The following is an 18,720-nucleotide window of genomic DNA, read 5'->3' on the forward strand; positions in this document are numbered from 1 at the left end:
CAGCAAGAGTTCAATACCCTGGCCAGGGAGGTAACCCATGTGACATTGCACTTTTCCTGTCTCTCCCATTGCTCCCCACAGCAGTGTACTTTATTGATGCCTGTTCTGCTTCCCACTGTCTCTCTGGGTAAATTCTCTCACTGCCCTCTGCAACTCTGGCCTGTACCCCTGCTCTAAAAAAAAATTATTTCTAGTTACACTAATACTTTAGAAAAGTGTGACATGCATTACCTCATTTGGGTATGGTCAGGTCCTGAAAGTTGAGACATAGGTAAGAAATACCTAATGTGTGCTTTCATATCCATACAAGCCCTTGAAAATAAATGCAACTGGTTTTATAAAATAGGCCTACAGTGTAGATTGTGATCATGAAAAACCAGTCATTTCCCCAGAAAATTTGACTTTGTCACTAAAGCATGGTATCATTTCTCTACAAAATTACCATACTGTCTTGAGAAACACTTGCATTGTCAAATACATTTAAGTCTTCAATGTATTTTTCATTTCTCATAAAGCATGCTAACAAGCAAGTTGATGACTTAATAACCAGTTTAAAAAACAAAGATGTAAGTTTTAGCCCTCTAAGCTGGGTCCCCTCTTGCCCTGCTACACTGTCAAGACATGTTCCAAAGGTTTTTTCAAGCGAGAATTATTACTATGCTGTAATGAAAGAAAAGAACTGCAACTTCTAGGGACCTCCTTGGTCCTATGGGGCCATCTTGCTGACACTAAAGCATGAGCTCTGTCCCCTGCCAGGTTAAGTGGCCCTATATGGTGTGGTAAACCTCTCCTGTTCTACCTGCTTCTCTCCTCAGCAATGTATTTCAGTCAATCCTCTTGTTCTGGTTCCCGTCTCTGGTTAATTTTCTCACCCCAGCACCTCTGGCCTGTATCCCAGTTCTTGTATGCGTAAATATAAAACCTTAAAAAAAAAAAAAAACTTTTATAATCCCATTCCCCCCACCAAATTCATACCCTCTTCTATTTATTGACACAGGTTTTCTCAAGCTTGAACAATATAGTGTTACAATATTTCAATATAATGTTACAGTATTTCACAGGGACAATGACCAAAGGGCATACAAAGAACTTGTTATTTAAGGCACTTTATTAAAATAAAAGTGCTTACATCCCTTTAATGTATTAATCTGTTTCCTGAATAACAAGGAATATTTAACAAATACTGTACACCAATTCTGTCCCTTATAATAGTAGGAAAACAGTATTACTTAATAACTTTGTTTATTCCTCCCATCTCATTTTTACATTTTTGCTCACCATGGTATTATTGTCTTTGTAGCAAAGTTTATTGTTCCTAAAAAAAAAAAATTCTAGGCCAGTGTTTTCTAATAGCAATTGCAAAATGCTACAGAAATAAAACAGATTTAATCAAGAATTCCAGGTAACTTAAATTAACACCAGTTTTGAGAAAACCATTTTTATTATCATCAACCACCCAGCACCTCTGTGCTGGATTATGTACCAAATGGCCAGATCTTCTAAAAGAACATCTACATAACATTTCTTTCATGTTTCAAGAGATGAAAATAACTGTACAAGGTTAAGTACAAAAGTACACAAGACAGCGGACACAAAAAATCCATGTATGATATTTTATCCCACCTGTAGCTTTTATATATTTGAAAAGTAGAATTCATGAACTAAAAAATATTGTCCTTCTATAGTCCTGTCAAGTTTAATGGAAGTGGGTTTAACCTGATTACAACACTAACACCAGTATCACTGATCTGATATTTACAAAAAAAATCGTTTTTCAATAAATTAAAGTCAATGCAACACCCATGCAAGCTAGAATGCTAGCTGTTTGGTGAACAAGGACCTGCCATCAGAATCAGAAGTCTATAAAGTCCCAATCAGCAAGTATTCTTTTTCAAACTGCGTCCATTCCTCGCATTGATGATGTAAACCCTAACCCCATCCCCCTCTGCGTGTGGGTCTGCGATCTTGCCATTTCATACTGGGCATCCAGATTTCTAAATACTTCTTCCTGTTGTTTCAAAGTCTTATAACTTTCTTCATCAACTGAGCTACATCCAGCTTCATCTTCACTCTAAAACATAAAATATAAAATTAAGATGAATTCAGGTAAAATAAAAATTGCTTTTTTCACTTCACTGTACTAGTCCTATCTTTAGAATATAAATTTGACCTCACTTAACTTTGTTTTCTCCATTCATTCGCTTAATCACCCGTGAGTATAAGGAAATATTCTTTCTAGATACGGGGTTAAAGCAGGAAGTTTTCAAGAATCAACTTTATTTTAGTGGGTAACAAAAAGAACTTGTAGAATGCCATGAATAAAAATGAAGTAGAAAACAAGATGGGGAGTATTTACTATTTTAAAAAACATGGGTGAGAAAAGGCTAAAAAAGTGACGTGTAAAGAGACCAGCCATAGGAAAAGTATCAAGCAGGGAGGTGAAGGATAAGTGTAAAGAGGGCTAACCTAACAGCAAATGCAAAGGCTCTGGCATGCTCCAAGAATAATGAACTTTTAGAAGGTCCTATCACACCAAAATATGGAATTAGTAAGCTTAGAATTCTTTTATGCAATTTCCCCCTTTTATTTACTAGACAAGTTTATGAACTCAAACAAGGTATACCTTCTGTTATACCCCGTAGAAGTCAACAGACAAATGTGTTAACTTAAGGCAAACAATTTATACTGTCAAGTAGTTGACAATATATTGATCTAGTTAATTGGGAAATCTATCTTAAGAACATTTAAAAACACCAGAAAGTACCTAAAAAAGATGATATCACTGAAATTACTAAGTTGAAACTGTTAACCTGAAAATATTAAATAATGTTACTACAAAGCACATAGCTCACCTTAATACCCATTAGCTTCCTAAATTTGACATTTTGGTCCTTGTTTCCAAAATTCAATTTTTCCCATATTTCAGCAGACTGGGATTTGTCCTGTTAGGAATAGTAAAATTTTAGAATATATAAAGCTGAATTATCTCTATTAGAATATTAACTCTCTCTATAGGGCCCTCCCTGATTAAACAAAGCACAGCACTGCAAGCGAGCTGCAGCCACTTCAGTGCGAGGTCGGTCCTCCCGTCCAGAGGTGATCCACATGGTACGGCACACCTCTCCTGCCTCGCCTGCTGCTCCCCTCAGCAATGTCTATGGTGAATCCTCTCACCACCCCTGCACCTCTGGCCTGTGCCCCAGTTCTGTATGAATACATAAATAAGTCTGTTAAAAATAAATAAATCTCGGGGCTCTCCCTGGTGGCGCAGCGGGTTAAAGCACAGCACTGAGCATCTAAAGCCACTTCCGCATGAGTTCGATTCCCGCCTGCCCCGGAGGTGACCACATGGCGTGGCAGACCTCTCCTGACCCGCCCGCTGCTCCCCTCAGCAGTGTACTTCGTCCATCTGCCTGTTCTGCTCCCTACTCTGTCTCTGGTGAAGCCTCTCACCGTCCCTGAGCCTCTGGCCTGTACCCCAGTTCTGTATGCACAAATAAATAAATCTTTAATAAATAAATAAATAAAATATTTATAAAAATAAATAAATCTCTCTATGATAAAGCTTAAATAAAAAACTTACTCAGTGGAGTTTATAATTATACAAACTAATCTTTTGTAATCCAAATTTCAAAAAAAGTAACTGCTAATTGGGGATAAACGGCAGAATGTGGCAAATGAAGGAACTTACTTACCCCTTCTTTCTTGCCTTGCCAAAGCATTTTCCTTTTTTTCTCTTGCTCAGCAAATTTCATTGGATTCACAGCTGCCGGGTTATAGTAGCTTGGTACAGCTATTCCGGTCTCTGCCAAAGCTTTAGCTTGCAGGGCTGCCATCTGAGCGGCCATGGCTATCTGAGGCGTTACTTGTGTTCCTGATGCTAACAGAGCAGCAACATTGAGAACAGAACCTCCAGAAGCTGCAGCTGCTGAAAAGATGACCATGATTTTTAAGACTAAACAAACCTGACTTACAGTAATGAATTACTTATACATGAGCTAGTAATATGCAAAAAGGCAGGACCTTTTCACTAAATATAGTGGAATGACAATGAATAAAACAGTAATGTTTCAGCAGTTATTAAATTTATTCATCTATCAACACATTTCTGAAGTATATGATCTCTTACACCACAGCTTCATTTACTTCTCTAAAGATGAAGAGAATTTGTAAATAATATAAAGGCATGTGATTTCAACAGAAGTGAACTATGGTACCTGAGGCTAAACAGAAAATTTATATTTAATTTGTATTTACATGGTTCTTTGTAGCTTATGGAGTTACAGGCACTACACTTGAAATATACAACAAATAGTTGAAACAATGTACAGGTATTATGCACATTTAACACTCTAAGCACCTGATGTTTCCACTTTAGTGGTTGAGTCAGGAATTGAGTCAATCTTCCGTAAACTAAAAATCTATTCTAGTGAATGATTTGTTAGTACAGAGATAAGCTTTAAAAATTCTTAACTTGGGGCCCTCCCTGGTGGCACAAAGGGTTAAAGCACTGCACTGAGAAGCTAAAGCCACCTCCGCATGAGTTCGATCCCCATCTGCCCCAGAGGTAATCCACATGGCACTGCAGACCTCTCCTGACCCGCCCGCTGCTCCCCTCTGCAGTGTACTTCATCAGTCAGCCTGTTCTGCTCCCCACTCTGTCTCTGGTGAATCCTCTCACCGCCCCTGCACCTCTGGCCTGTACCCCAGTTCTGTATGCACAAATAAGTAAATCTTTTAAAAAAAAAATTCTTAACCTATTTAATTACACTACATATAATGTAACAGTAAATTCTTATCATTGTCAATTATCCAAATTGGGATATTTAATTTTTTAAACATTAAGACATAATTCATAAACATATTCTACTTCATCATCTTTAATAAATTTACATGCAAAACCATAATAAAGAGGCATATGCAGTGATGGCTGAAATTCTACATGAAAAATATTGCCAAAATATCTATATCAACAGAAGGATAAAGATTTATGATGGAAAAGTTTATCTAAAAAATAAGACGTACAATTGAGGGGTTGTAGACCACATCTCGTAGGTATTTTTATTACTTTCCTGTGCTCTGCCAATTTTCAAAAAAATGCCATAATCAAGAAACAAATTACCTGCAGCCATTTCTTGTTGTTTTTGTTTTTCAACCATCTCCTTTTCTCGCTGTTCTTGTAATTTCTTTGCCCTCTCCAACCTGTCAAATACAATTCAGACACTTAATATTTAAAAGTAGCAAAATAAAAATCAGTATGTATCTTTGCATTTTTCTACATGTATATATGTATAGACATAAAACATTTAGAATTTTAAATTAAGTTCATGTTTAGTACCCTCCCCAAACTGGTCTCTGTATGAGGGGGGAAAGTAATTATTCTTAAGATGTTATCAATTAAATAATATCCCAACACTGATTATAAGCATTTGTACATTCAATGGCTGGTCAAAGGCTGGAACAGTATTTAAGAGTCCATAGAGAATGATTAAAAAATAAAAATTATCAAATCTTTAGTAACAGCTGGCTACCCAAGAGTAAGGACAACATTAAATATTACAAATAACTTATTAAAAGTTAAATAAACTTTAGGGATTGTTAGGCAGTAAACGGTGTATATACAGTAATACCTAAATACTTTTTGGGTGAAAATGCAGAAAATTTCTGTAAAGGATTTTATTAGTCTTCAAGTTAATGCCAAGTTAAAAAGTAAGCAAGCCCTAACACTGCCCTTCTTTAACATCTAATAAAATGAGAAGAAAACCGTTATACCTGGAAATTACGAGAAACAATTGTATCCCAAAACAAAAACCAAATTCTAGTTCACAATAAATTCACTCATGACTCATTGGCTCAAATATTTTACTAATGTAAATATGCAATGTGCTGTCAGGTCAGTATGTATTTCCTATGTAGCAAATAATAAGCAATATCATCTCCACATTGAATTCCTGAAAAAAGAAGGAAAGAAGGCCCTCTTTCATAAGATTTACTTGATCTACCAATCACCGCACCATTCCTCCTTTAATGGTGTTCTTTTTTGTTTTTGTGCAGGGGCGGTGAGAAGATTCACCAGAGACAGAGTGGGGAGCAGAACAGGCAATTCGACGAAGTACACTGCTGAGGGGAGCAGCGGGCAGGTCAGGAAAGGTCTGCCATGCCACGTGGGTCACCTCCAGGACCAGGAATCAAACTCGCACAGAAGTGGCTGCGGCTAGCTTGCAGTGCTGCGTCCTTACCCGTTGCACCAGAGTGGGCCCTTAATGTTGTTCTAAAGAAGCTTGGATTAGGGAAAGGGTTTTTTGGGCAGACACTATGCAAAATACAGTGGTAGTAAACTGATATTTGCTTTAAAATTGCTGAAATTTAAATAAAATGAGTACAATTTCATTACGTACACAGGCAAGAAACACACACAAAAAGAATTTGTTCTTTGAAATAAAATTTTTTGATATAAGGGTACATTAAAATGTAGGCTAACAGATATGAAAAATATTTCCAAAGTAATTTTAAAGTTCTGCTCACACTTCAATAAACATAAAAAATGTTCTACATACTGTAGTTTCTTATTAACAAAAGACCTCCCCTTTCAAATTTCAAGGTAGCCAAGGAGTAATCTGGTATTCTGAAATTAAGAGCATTTCATATAAACTTGTCATCTGAAAATCATTAAGTAAAACTTTTTAAATCAAGAGATACTAATAATAGCTTCAACTTTAATTTGAAAAATTATAAACACAATAAACATACAAACTGTGTAATACACTTTTAAAGCTTTAAAAAAGTACCTATCGAGAGTTAACAATTAAGATACTGTAGTTAATTACTTCCTAATTCTGTTCATTTTAGTTTCAGAAATAAAATGATTGGCTACTCTTCTACTGGTTGCATTAAAATGGCCAGTGCAGGTTTGGAGTCAACACCATTCACTAAGGTGAATGGAATGAGGAAGGGGTGAGCTCACACCTTTGCTGCTGCTGCTGTTCAGCTGGAGTTTCTGCCAGGCTGGGTTCACAGGGCAGCAGCCCATCAGGTTACATTGTGATAACTGTATTTTTGCAATAAAAAAAATACAAACTCAATTTCATAAAGAAAAATTCAAGAGTATAATTTCAGTATATGGAAAAACCTGCAATCATTTAGATTTACTTTAATTCATGACTCTCTACTTGAGGCAGTTCTTTTCAATAGTTTTGCAGATTTCAGTCCGATCAGTCGTGCTGTGTGAGGTCCCACAATCACCTAACTCAGTAACTTTTATTAGAGAACTAAAAAACAAGATTTTCCTTTGCTACCAGCAGAAAATTTGCAAGATCAAATAAACTGGCCTTTAAGAGATATTATTTGCCACTTCAAAATAAGAAAACAATTAGAATTCTACTTAATGTTTCTGACAGTTATCTTGAGGAAGAACAAAAAGACAAAGCAATTTAAACAGCAAGTTAACATAGTTAAATCAGAGTTAAGATTTTTTTTAAAAGGCACACATTTCCCATAGAAAGGGAACACTGAAACAAAAAATACACACACCTCCTAGCTAAAGCTTCTTGTGCATCCATTGCTGTGTTTCTGCCTCTGAAAGGAGGTGGACTAGGAGTTCGGCTTAAACTTCTGCTAAATCTTCTTGGTTTTTCAATTCTCTTCTTTCTATCTCTGTAATATATAATATTTTACACATCAGTATTGCCAAAGTAACATTGTTGAATAATTACATTTTTTAAAAAGGTTTATTTATTCATACAGAACTGGGGTGCAGGCCAGAGGTGTAGGGGCAGTGAGAGGATTCACCAAAGACAAAGTGGGGAGCAGAACAGGCCAACTGATGAAGTACACTTCTGAGGGGAGCAGTGGGCGGGTCAGGAGAGGTCTGTGGCGCCATGTGGATCACCTCTGGGGAAGGGGATTGAACTCATGCTGAAATGGCTTTAGCTTCTTAGTGCTGTGCTTTAACCCGCTGCACCACCAAGGGAGGACCCAAATAACAATTACATTTACACAGTTCAACAAAACCAAAACAGTACAGGAAATATATTGAGTCCCCTTTTCACGTCTGCCACATCTTCCATAGGTTCCCATAAGTTCTTTGTATATGTGGCCAATTTTTCAGTTAAGTGTTTATTTAATCATCCTTTAAAGGCAGACATTTATGCTGTTTCGGATCTTGTGGTCTTAAACCCAATGGCCCCAGACTTATCTCATACCATTATTTTATACTGGGTAGATCAATATGTAGGATAAATTCCTAGTAGTGGGATCAATACATGAAGTGTTCCTAGTATTTAAACCTACAAATCTGTAACGTTTAAAAATACAAGTATGAATCACGAAAACAAAAGAATTAAAAAAGTGAAAGGTAAAACGACAAGCTTTGGTTTAGAATAAAAGTATCAATGTTCAAACTAGAAATGATGTGAATTGTCTCAAACAGTAATGAAAGAATGGCGATTAATGATGAAATAATCATTTAGGTTATGAATGTAAATTCAACTTTACTACAAATTAAAAGCATTAATTAAGAACTGCTCAAGTGACCCAATAGTTTAAATAAACTAAGCTATTACAATTAAGTCTATGCCCATCTTTATCCACATTTTAGTCGTTAACATGGGTTGGCTTAAATAATCAACTAACAAAATGAATGTTTCCATAACCTTGTTATCAATGTTTGTGAAAACAAAGTTATTAACTATCTTACAGCAGTAGTGAATGGGTTCTCTGAATATTTACAAAGTGTTCTTTACTGTACTACTATTGCAAAAAGTTATAGCTCCTTCCCAGTCGAGAGAGGTTGGAATGAAGCTCATCTGCCTGACTATCTGAGATTGCAAAAAAGAGTACAATAAATGCAATAAATATAAAGACTTTATATTCAGATACATTTGGATCCAGTCCTGGTTTTACCAACTATGGTTTTAAGTTTGTTGGGCAAGCTATTTTACTTCTCTAAACCTAAAGAACCTAGCTTGCTAACACAAAAAAGTTGTGGCAAAATATATACAATGTGGTGGCCAGCAAGCACTATTATGATTATAAAATAAAGTGAGATCAACGTTTAAAACAACCAATTTTACTAAAATATTTTTTTAAAGATTTATTTATGCATACAAGAACTGGGATATAGGCCAGAGGTGTGGACAAAGGATGCACCAGAGCCAGGTCTACTAAAATACACTGCTAAGAAGAGCAGCAGGGGAGATAGGAGAGGTCTGTCTGAGCCATGTGGGTCAGCTCCCTGGCTAGGTATCGAAACTTGTGCTACAGTGGCTGTGGACAGCTTCATAAAGCTGCACTTTAACCCCTTTGGGCCCCAATACAACCAATTTTAATGGTGGTAGTAAAGCCTGCATTTCACAGTGCTATGCAAATATTTAGGTTTATTCTTTACTTGCTCAGGGTGTGCTTAAAGTAGTTTTATCACAATCTACAAGTAAATTTCTGATTCATTAATTCAATACTCTTAGGTTGACAAAGCTAAATAGACCATGTGCAGCCTGTTTGCTTTCATTTAACTTGAACACATACCGACTTCTACTCCGAGTCCTACTTCGGCTTCTACTTCTATGTCTGTGTCTTGACCTTGAACGGGAACGAGATCGAATCCTTCGTTTTCTTTCCCTGCTTCTGGATCGTGATTTCTTCCTCTCTCTGCTTCTGGATCTTGACTTCTTCCGCTCCCTACTCCTAGACCGAGACTTCTTCCTCTCCCTGCTTCTACTACGATGACGTCTGAAATTACAGCACACAAATTTGTAGTTGTCTTTACTGAAGACATTATGAATTTAATGCCTGGACTTAGACATCTGGAATTTAACAGCAAAAATTCTATGTAAGCATTGTATAAGAACTACCTATGTAAACACTTAACATTTTCTTCACTACAAGACATAAATCAAGAGCTTTGTTAATTGAGTATGCTACTCATAATAATCCTTTATCTCCCAATCTATCACTATATGTGCATAGTGAGATATATATATATATAAAAAAATTTGCCTTCACCAGAAAATAAAAATCCAAAAAACTCCAGCTGCTAATGAACACTAGCAGGCAAAGTCATGGTTTAACTAAGTAAAAATTATCAATTTTCTAGGATTTTATGAGCATTTATAGTTAATACTTTATGTAATTTAGGCTTTCTGTCAACCCATTAAAGGCATTCTTATAAACACAAATGCTACTTACCTTTCACGAGACCTAGATCTTGAATGACTTCTGCCTCTTGAAGACTTCCTTTCTTTGCGTTTGTGCCTGTCCTCACCATTTTCAGATGAATTCAGCCGCTCTCTTCCTTTGTCAGAAGAATGTTCTTTGTCATTATGTTCCTCAGACTTGTGTTTCTTAGAGGATTTATCTTTGGACTCATGTCTTCTTGCCTGTTTTAAGAAGAAGTTGGTTCTTTCAGGAAAATAGTGCAACAAAAAGAGTTAGTATGGGTAACAGTAGACAAAAATGTTGTGATGCAACATTAGTAACCTTAGGAGTGTGCAGCAAATAATGATCTATTTCACGTCACCCAAATGTTGCAAATGTCTATTACTAATTTTATTTTTCCTTTATAAATCCCCCCAAGTAGTACCCACCCCCAAATATTTAATACCACAATTCAAACAATGATTTTCAATGTTGAAATACTGAATAACCATGTCAGAAAAAGAGGAAACCCTGCTTTTTTTCCTAAAATAAGAATGTATACAAAATCTTCAAATTCTTTCAACAAACCTTTATAGAGAAACAAACCAGTATAATCAGAAACTGAGAGTATGTAATACTATGTTTAAAACCTTAATAATGAACATAGACAAAGGCACAAATAAATGCACTAGAAAATGCATTTCAAATCAGGTAGCTCCAAATAATATTTTCTGCAACTTCAAACTACTTCAATCCGAGTTGAAGTGTCTTTTTTATAACTAAAGTGCCATGTATTTCTAAAAGATGGCTCCTGACTTTGCTCCCCCCAATGTTTAAACTGTAAGGCCATCAAGTTTTCATCCTACAATCACAGTATTAGGAGGTCCATTACATTTCATATTCCTACCTATGGTAGAAAATGGCAACTGTATCTGTTTTAAATTTTTATGAAATCAAACTAGATATAATTTCTATTATCACTATACAGTACATACTTCCCCCATATTCTGAAAGGATAAAAACCGAGGTTTCCATTTCACAATATATGCAGAGACTCAGCTAAAATTAACTGTATGATCAAGTCTCTATTCTTTCACATACCAAATTTGAAGCATTAAACGTTAGATTTCCCTAAGTTAGTATCTGCCAAATTCATCTTGTGGTAAAAGCTTAAAATCCTGGACATTTCAGAATCACAATTTTAAAGCTGGAAGGAAACGACCTTTAAGTTCAATCCCCTTGTTTATGTATAACTAAACTAGCACCTCAGTCACAGACCTACACAGTAGCAGAGTTGAACCCACATTCCATGTTCTTCTGATGCCCAGGCTTTCTCACCAGGATAAGACATATATCTAATGCTTCCCCAAATGGCTTATTATTTCTTTCCACTCGATTAACTTTTCTTAAAATCAAAAACTTGCCCAACATTTGGGAACATGCATGATGATCTATCTGAAAAGACTCATAATATGGAATTAGTCTGCAGAACAGAGACCTGGAAACACAGCTAGATTTTAGTTTCATTGCCAGTTCTCTACAATATGCACTTATAAAAGAAATGTCCTTGATTTCGCCATGTAGTGGTAAACCGGAAATACTTTTTAAGTGTTTAAACTTTCAAAGGTTTTAAGAGTTTATTTCAAACATAAACATTACTATTTAAAAAAAAAAAAAACCAAGCCATTAAAACCCTTAACTGATTTAAGATATACTTAAGGGAAATAGGAGTTTGAATGACTAATAGTTACCTTATCATGAAGTAGGCTTATTATTTTGCTATCTGAGTCTGCAGCGTCTTCAGTTCAGTCTCTTCGCGCATTAGCACGCTGAGTATGATTTATTATAGAAATGTTATCATGTGAGCTAAACAAAATAGTCATTTTCACAAAAACTCTCCTAAATTAAAATTTTAACAGAGCTTCCATTAGGGGAAGAGGTGAAGTCCCTGCCCACAATAGTTTTAGGAGTCCCTTGCCCAGCCCCCACAAGACTCTTCTCCCTTTTTGGCTGCTACTTCTGCTCTTCCTGGACGGCTCATTCCTTGTCTTCTCAGGTGGGGAAAGCAAGTTAAATTTTCTGCAATACAGTGTTTTTCCCTCAAGTTTTTGGGTTTGTTTTTTTGCCACCACCTTTCCTCACTGACATTTCTATTTCAAAATTCAACAGTACTATTAGGGAAATCAAACTAGTTTTATTAATGAAAAGAAGATTTAAACTATCTTCCATAAAGAAAAAGTAGCCCACCGATATCTAGGGGTATTGTTACTTGAAAGTGATTGCTGTTTAAAAATCCTGAGCGGTTACCAGGAATAAGAAGACCCGGGACCTCAGATTAATGGAAGCTCTGTGTGACAGGCCTAAAAAAACCAATTATACTCTTCATATGAAATCTCTATTGTGAATATTTTTGCAACATAATAATATTAATAGTTTTTGAATGAACTTTTCATATAAATAACTATCTTCTTTGAAAAAAAAGATGAATCCAAATCATGCTTATTTTATAACCCAATTAACCTTTCAAATTCAAGTTTTGGTACTTACCTTTACAGTATCATATTCACACAAACATTTCTACCAGATACTTTATAAAGTATTTTAATGTACCTATTCACTACAAAGTACTAATTACCTCTTTGCTTCTGCTCCGGCTCCTGTGTTTTCTTCCTTCATTATCTGAGAACACATACAAAAATTCACCATAAACAAAGGCACATCTCAAACGCAAACTATGATATTTACATAACAGCCCAAAAGAAAATAAACAGGTCTAATTATATTTGGTAGATTATAGTCATAAGGATATTAGTTTGTAAAATGTTCTAAAAGTGCTCATCTAACTTATATGTAAGGATGGTTAAGTTCAGAAGATACCACCAACTATCTTTCAAATATTATTTTGCAATGTTCAAAAAATTAAATTTAAACATCTTAGTGTTCATAAATTACTGAACAAATTTAATCCTACATTATTTACCTCTAAACAAAGTATAAAATTTCTACATCAGGTCATTTATATTTCTAATTGAAAATTCTCCCAAAATTTACCACTGTCTTTTGTTATCAACTTCTCAAATGGAAAATAATACCAGTATTTTATCAATAAACTGAATGTATGTCTTATATACACTGACCTGCTTTTAACAAATGCTGGTAGCAATTATCATTTCCAACAATTCATACCTGACTTTCGTTTTCTTTCTCTTGACCTTGATCGGGATCTTGAATAATGATGTTTTGAGGTTCTAGGAGAAACAGATACATCTGACTGCTCTTTTTTCTTATCTCTATCTGGGGATGTCTTTTCTGGGGCTAGTCCATCTCGTTCTGTATCACTAGCCTAAAAGTTTAAAGAAAAACAATTATAGTATTTAATTTACGTCTTCAAGTTCTAGTTAGAGTCGAAATAATAATAATAAACCCAATAAATCAGGATGGCTGATCACCAAGTAAATATACTTCTAAACCAGAAAAAGCAGGCCTGAATATTTTAAGATTTATTTATTTATGCATACAGGAACCCGGGCTCAGGCCAGAGGTGCAGGGGGGTGTGGGTGATGGGACCTACCAGAGAAAGAATGGGGAAGAAAACAGGCAAATTGACTGCTGAGGAGGGAAGTGGGTGGGACACCTACACCATGTGGGTCACCTCCTGCCAGGGGATCAAACTTGTGAAGTGTCTTTGAACAGCTTCACAAAGCTGATCTTTTTCACCTGTTGTGCCACCAGGGAAGATCCCAGCCTGAATAAATTGAAATGATTAATCCAATACCAAAGATATGTAAGTAATTACAATTAACATGTAATCAGACTAACTCATCTCTAATTCTTTTTTTTTAAGGTTTATTTATTTATGCATATAGAACTGAGGTACAGGCCTTAGGTGCAGGCACACTGAGAGAATTCACCAGAGACAGAGTGGGGAACAGAACAGGCAGGGGAAGCAGCAGGAACAGGAAAGAATTGCTGTGCCTTGTGGATCAACTCTGGGGCCAACAACAGAACTCACACTTAAATGGCTGCAGCTAGCTTTGCAGTGCTGTGTTCTAACCCACTGCACCACCAGGGAAGGCCCTTAAAACAATTTTTCATATAGCTTTCAAAATACCCCAATAAACATAGAAGGGAAATATAGTTCACTTTAGATCTATGAACTCATCTAACTGATTTCCCCAATATTTTCAAGTTACATTAAAAAGAATTTAAACCTGATCAAGTTCAACACTGTAAAATCTTATTAAACAATGCAAAACATCTTCTTAAACACTGAAGTAAACAGAAAATTAACTTACCTTAAACCCAATCTAATTTCACTAACCCTTTTTAACCCTTGGCATAGTGGTACTGCAAAATATGATTCGCCTCTCCCCAGTTTGCTCTGGGCTATAGGAATATCACGCAGTTTCTGCTTTAAATCAGTGTGTAAGTTATTACAAAGTGAAAATTAAAAAATAATCAAAATAACCAAGTGTACACACACTTTCCCAGAGGCATGATTTATTTAAAAAGATGAGTCCTTCTGTCTTAGCATTAATTTTCTGTTTTGCACTTTATTATTATTTTTTTAAAGATTTTATTTTTGCATAGAACAATTGGAGTGTCGACCAGAGGTGTGGGAGGAGATAGGATTCACCAAAGACAGAGTGGGGAGCAAAGCAGACAAGACAGGGGAGGTTCACTGCATCATATAGGTCCCAAGTCAGGGACTGAACTCTGGCACTCTAGCTGGCTGTTAAGCCACCAGAGAGGCCTTGCTTTGTGCATTAGAAAAAGCAATTTCACATGCTTCAATCAAATATATTTTTAAAAAGATTTATTTATGTATTCACAACCGTGGTACAGGCCAGAGATGCAGGAGGTGAAAGGATTCACCAGACTAGGGAGCAGAAAAGAGAGATAGGTGTACTTAAGTACATTTCTGAGGGGAGCAACGGGCAGGTAGTAGAGTCTGCCAATGCCATGTGGGTCACCTCCCTGGCTGGGGATCAAACTCGTGCTTCAGTGGCTGCAATAACTTCATAGTGCTGTGCTTTAACCCACTGTGCCACCATTGTGCCCTCAATCAAATATCTGCTTTCCATGGGCCCAATATTTTCCAGGAACAAAATGATAAATTTTTATGTTTTTATGGATCTGAGCTGTGTGATCTAAATTACAATAGCATGAAAAGAAAAATGATTTGTAATAGAAAAAAACTCCAAGTAAACCAAACAATTTCTGTCATTATAAAGGAAAGGGAAAGATTTACAAATGCATGAAGGTGTGTGATGGTAACCTATGTGACCAGGAAATCACTTGATTCTTTAGGCAAACTATGACCTTTGATCTAAGAAAGTTTTTTAATTTATAAAGGGGCTATTAAATCAGGCAAGCAAAGGCTGTTTGTATTGTAGTACAGAGTCTAAAATATTTACACTACTTTATTAACTTCTGACATAGAATATTAGAAGAAAGTGGCACTGGATAAAGAGGGAATCATCACACATATTCAGCAAGAGGACTATATTACATGATTGGGAATTTCTTTCTCCCATAGAAGAACAGTCCAGAAAACAAATACATTTACAAAAGTAAATGGAGAAATACTATAACAAATGATGTGAGATAATAATTTCAACAATTATTTAAATAGGGCCCAATATTTTCCAGGAACAAAATGATAAATTAAAGAGGCAAACTTTATAGTTTAGTTGGGAATGAAATGTATCTATTAAGCCTGTAGCATGATACAACTAATTACTGAAGAGGCCCATCTCAAACATACATGGCTCGTCCAGTTTTCTTTATATTGGGTGATTTCTGCAATTACAATATTTTCAGTGCCCAAAGGTATTTATTCCTTAGAATTGTGCAGCAACAGATTAAGAGGCAGCTAGCTGCAGCCACTTTAGTGAAAGTTAGATCCCTGACCCAGAGGTGATCCACATGGCACAGCAGACTTCTCCTATCTAGCTTGCTGCTCCCCTAAGAAGTTCACTTCCTCAAATTGCCTATTTTGCTCCCCACTGTCTCTGGTGAATCTTCTCAGAGCCCCTGCACCTCTGGCCCGCACCCCAGTTCTGTAAATAAAGAATCGAGTTCAATTTCCTCACTTTACAAATGAGATCCAGGAACATAACTAAACCCACCTAGGACAATAGGTCAGGTCTCCGAGATTGCTCTGCTATGTCTAATACTAATAATTGAGCCTACATATCACTCGACTAAGGGTCTGATCTTCACAAATAACATTACTTTTCTTGACTCAGAAGGACTACTTCAGACTGATCTGAACACGAGCAACTGCAAAAACTGAAAGCACTGCGATTTCTCTTAGCCAATGCCATTTTCCGCCAAATTTCTGCTATACAACATTCCTGAATCGCTGACAAGATAGTCACTTTCACAGAAATCATGACTAGAATTGAAAACAACTTTCCATGGAAAAGCGAGAATTTAGCTAACTTTAATCAACACTAGTTGTTTAAACATTAGTCAAATATTTGTCTGTTAATGGTTTATTTAATGTCAGAGTAGCCTGAAATAAAAGGAAGCCTCTGGCTTAAGGAAGGCAAGCCTGATCCAGGATAGTCATTTCATCTGAAAAACCAAGCTACCACGAAGCATCTATGAATAATAGGTAGTTAATCCAAGCAAAATTTCCCATAAGGATAATTTTTAGTGTATAATGATAAGGTATCAAAAAATTTCAAGAGAATATGGAACTTTCTCAACTTTCATTTTAGTAGGGATGTACATATAGAGCTTAAATAACAAAGCAAAACTATGCTCGTTTCTTAAAATTTGCAACTTTTTAAAAACCCTAACACTCAAAACATATTATACAAACCTTTTTCCAGAACAAAGAAGGTACAATGGATTTAATACTAGGTCACTTCTGTAGGGGACTGTCTTTTCATTGAAGTAGGTACTGCAGAAACAAATGTTTGTTTCAGCCCAAATACAGTACCCTCCCATGTATATTTATTAAGAGATCAAAACAATACTAAAAAGGAAAACGTTGAAGGGATGAGTTGCACAAAAACCGAATAGCTGCTAACTGCTTGAAAACCACTTCTAAATTCAATGGGGGGGGGGGGGGTAATCAATTCCTGATACCACATTAGGAAGAGTAAGCTACAAAAATTTCACTAGTTCTATTTATTTTCCAAAACATCTGAATTTTTAGTCAGTGGAGGAAATGCAAAATGCTTATTTTTCTTTCAAAAAGATTTAAGTAAAAATGAAGCAACCACACAATAATTGGATCCATCAGGATGGGCAGCCTTATTGTTTGAAAGAGAATTTAGGAACTAATTTTTGTTAAAAAATTAGTCGGGGCGGGGGTACATCGTCAATGATAGGATTCGCTGTTGTTTTCAAACTCTTCAAGATGATTACATCACGACTCGCTTAGCAACCAAGCATCCATCAAGAATCCGAAATTCCAAAACCTCCTAAGTCAGTTTTTACTCCCCTCAGCAACACCACCTCCAGGCGCCTCACCGAGAAATAAAACAAGGGCGGGGTACCGGTCGAAATTCTGCACTAAAATCATCTCCTGGCGTGTTACAGAAAAAAAAAATGCTTTGAAGACCTGCCATCTTCTCTCATTATATCCTTCACAAACAACGCCTTTTAGAAACAACACCATTCAGAGAAGACCCCGATCCCTTTTCCCTCCTCCCCCACCCCTTCTCCACCGCGAACATAAATCCACAAAACAGAGAAGTTTAATATAAATCGCTAACAGATTAAGTTAGCTAAACAGTTCAGCTGGAAGAAAGGAAATTAGTCTAAGAGCGGAGAAAACTTCTAGAAATAAAGACTCCCGACATCTCCCCACCCACACCGACACCGCCTCAGTCCCCCTCCCTACAGCAGGCAGCCATGATGGCGGGCGCAGAAAAAGGCCGCGACGCCATTTTGTCCACACAAACGCGCCGACAACAGCCTTGAGGGCCGTTCACCCTCTTTCGAGAGAGTAGAAAAACATCCCCGATTTAGACACACACTCGATACCTACCGCCATAGTCCAGAGTTCTGGCCGCTAAGGCGGCGCCTCCACTCGCCGTTTTTCAACAGTACCGGCCGCCCCGAAGCTTCACCACAGACTAAAACACTCGCACAACAGACCCGGATGGCACAAAGGGGATAAGGCCCGGCGCGTCGCACAGCTTGCTGGGAGGAAAGAGGGTGGTAATTAAGGGTTTCTATAGTAACGCAATTAGAGACGATGATTGGTTGCTTTTCCGAAGAGGCGTGTAACGCCAGGGAAGAGGGCGTGGTCAGGAAGACACTTTAGAACTGGTAGTCTAGAGAATCAAATGGGTGAAATTTAGGGCGGAGCGAAGTCCTAGTTGCTTCTAAAGCCATCTTGGCCTCCTCCGGCCACCGTTAAAGAGGTTGGGCTTGGTGCTTTTCCCGCCAATTTAAATTGGCGTGGAATGTTATGATCAGAAGTGGCGGTTTGGCGAGTGTAGAAGGAGGGTGCCATCCTTGTTCCTCTTTCTTCATTTGCAGGTGAGGAGGGGGAGCTGCGCTGCTCTAAGAAACTGGGGTTGAGTTCTGATCGTAGCGGCAGCGGCGGCCTCTGCCGGTTGGGTG

General features: G+C 36.9%; 1 protein-coding gene across 3 annotated transcripts; it reads right to left on the reverse strand.

The window, feature by feature from the left end:
* Window positions 1-1,053: 1,053 nt before the first annotated feature.
* RSRC2 (arginine/serine-rich coiled-coil 2) lies at window positions 1,054-18,305 on the reverse strand. 3 transcript variants are annotated; one of them, XM_004690805.2, is made up of 11 exons: window positions 18,140-18,305; window positions 13,318-13,474; window positions 12,767-12,810; window positions 11,883-11,960; window positions 10,183-10,395; window positions 9,523-9,726; window positions 7,531-7,653; window positions 5,123-5,202; window positions 3,696-3,925; window positions 2,853-2,942; window positions 1,054-2,071 (listed from the first exon to the last, which is right to left on the reverse strand). In XM_004690805.2, exons 4-11 carry the CDS (start codon window positions 11,888-11,890, stop codon window positions 1,892-1,894), a joined length of 1,128 nt encoding a protein of 375 aa, XP_004690862.1. In that variant the 5' UTR covers window positions 11,891-11,960; window positions 12,767-12,810; window positions 13,318-13,474; window positions 18,140-18,305; the 3' UTR covers window positions 1,054-1,891. The 3 variants fall into 3 exon arrangements, with proteins under 3 accessions (XP_004690862.1, XP_004690860.1, XP_004690859.1); XM_004690803.2 differs by lacking the exon at window positions 11,883-11,960 and having other exon boundaries at window positions 1,091-2,071; window positions 10,183-10,373; XM_004690802.2 differs by lacking the exon at window positions 11,883-11,960 and having other exon boundaries at window positions 1,113-2,071; window positions 3,696-3,928; window positions 10,183-10,373; window positions 18,140-18,273.
* Between the last annotated feature and the right edge of the window lie 415 nt (window positions 18,306-18,720).

This window comes from Condylura cristata, unplaced genomic scaffold (assembly GCF_000260355.1).
Source record: "Condylura cristata isolate star-nosed mole 26May11 unplaced genomic scaffold, ConCri1.0 scaffold00029, whole genome shotgun sequence".
In the NCBI taxonomy this organism is placed as follows: domain Eukaryota; kingdom Metazoa; phylum Chordata; class Mammalia; order Eulipotyphla; family Talpidae; genus Condylura; species Condylura cristata.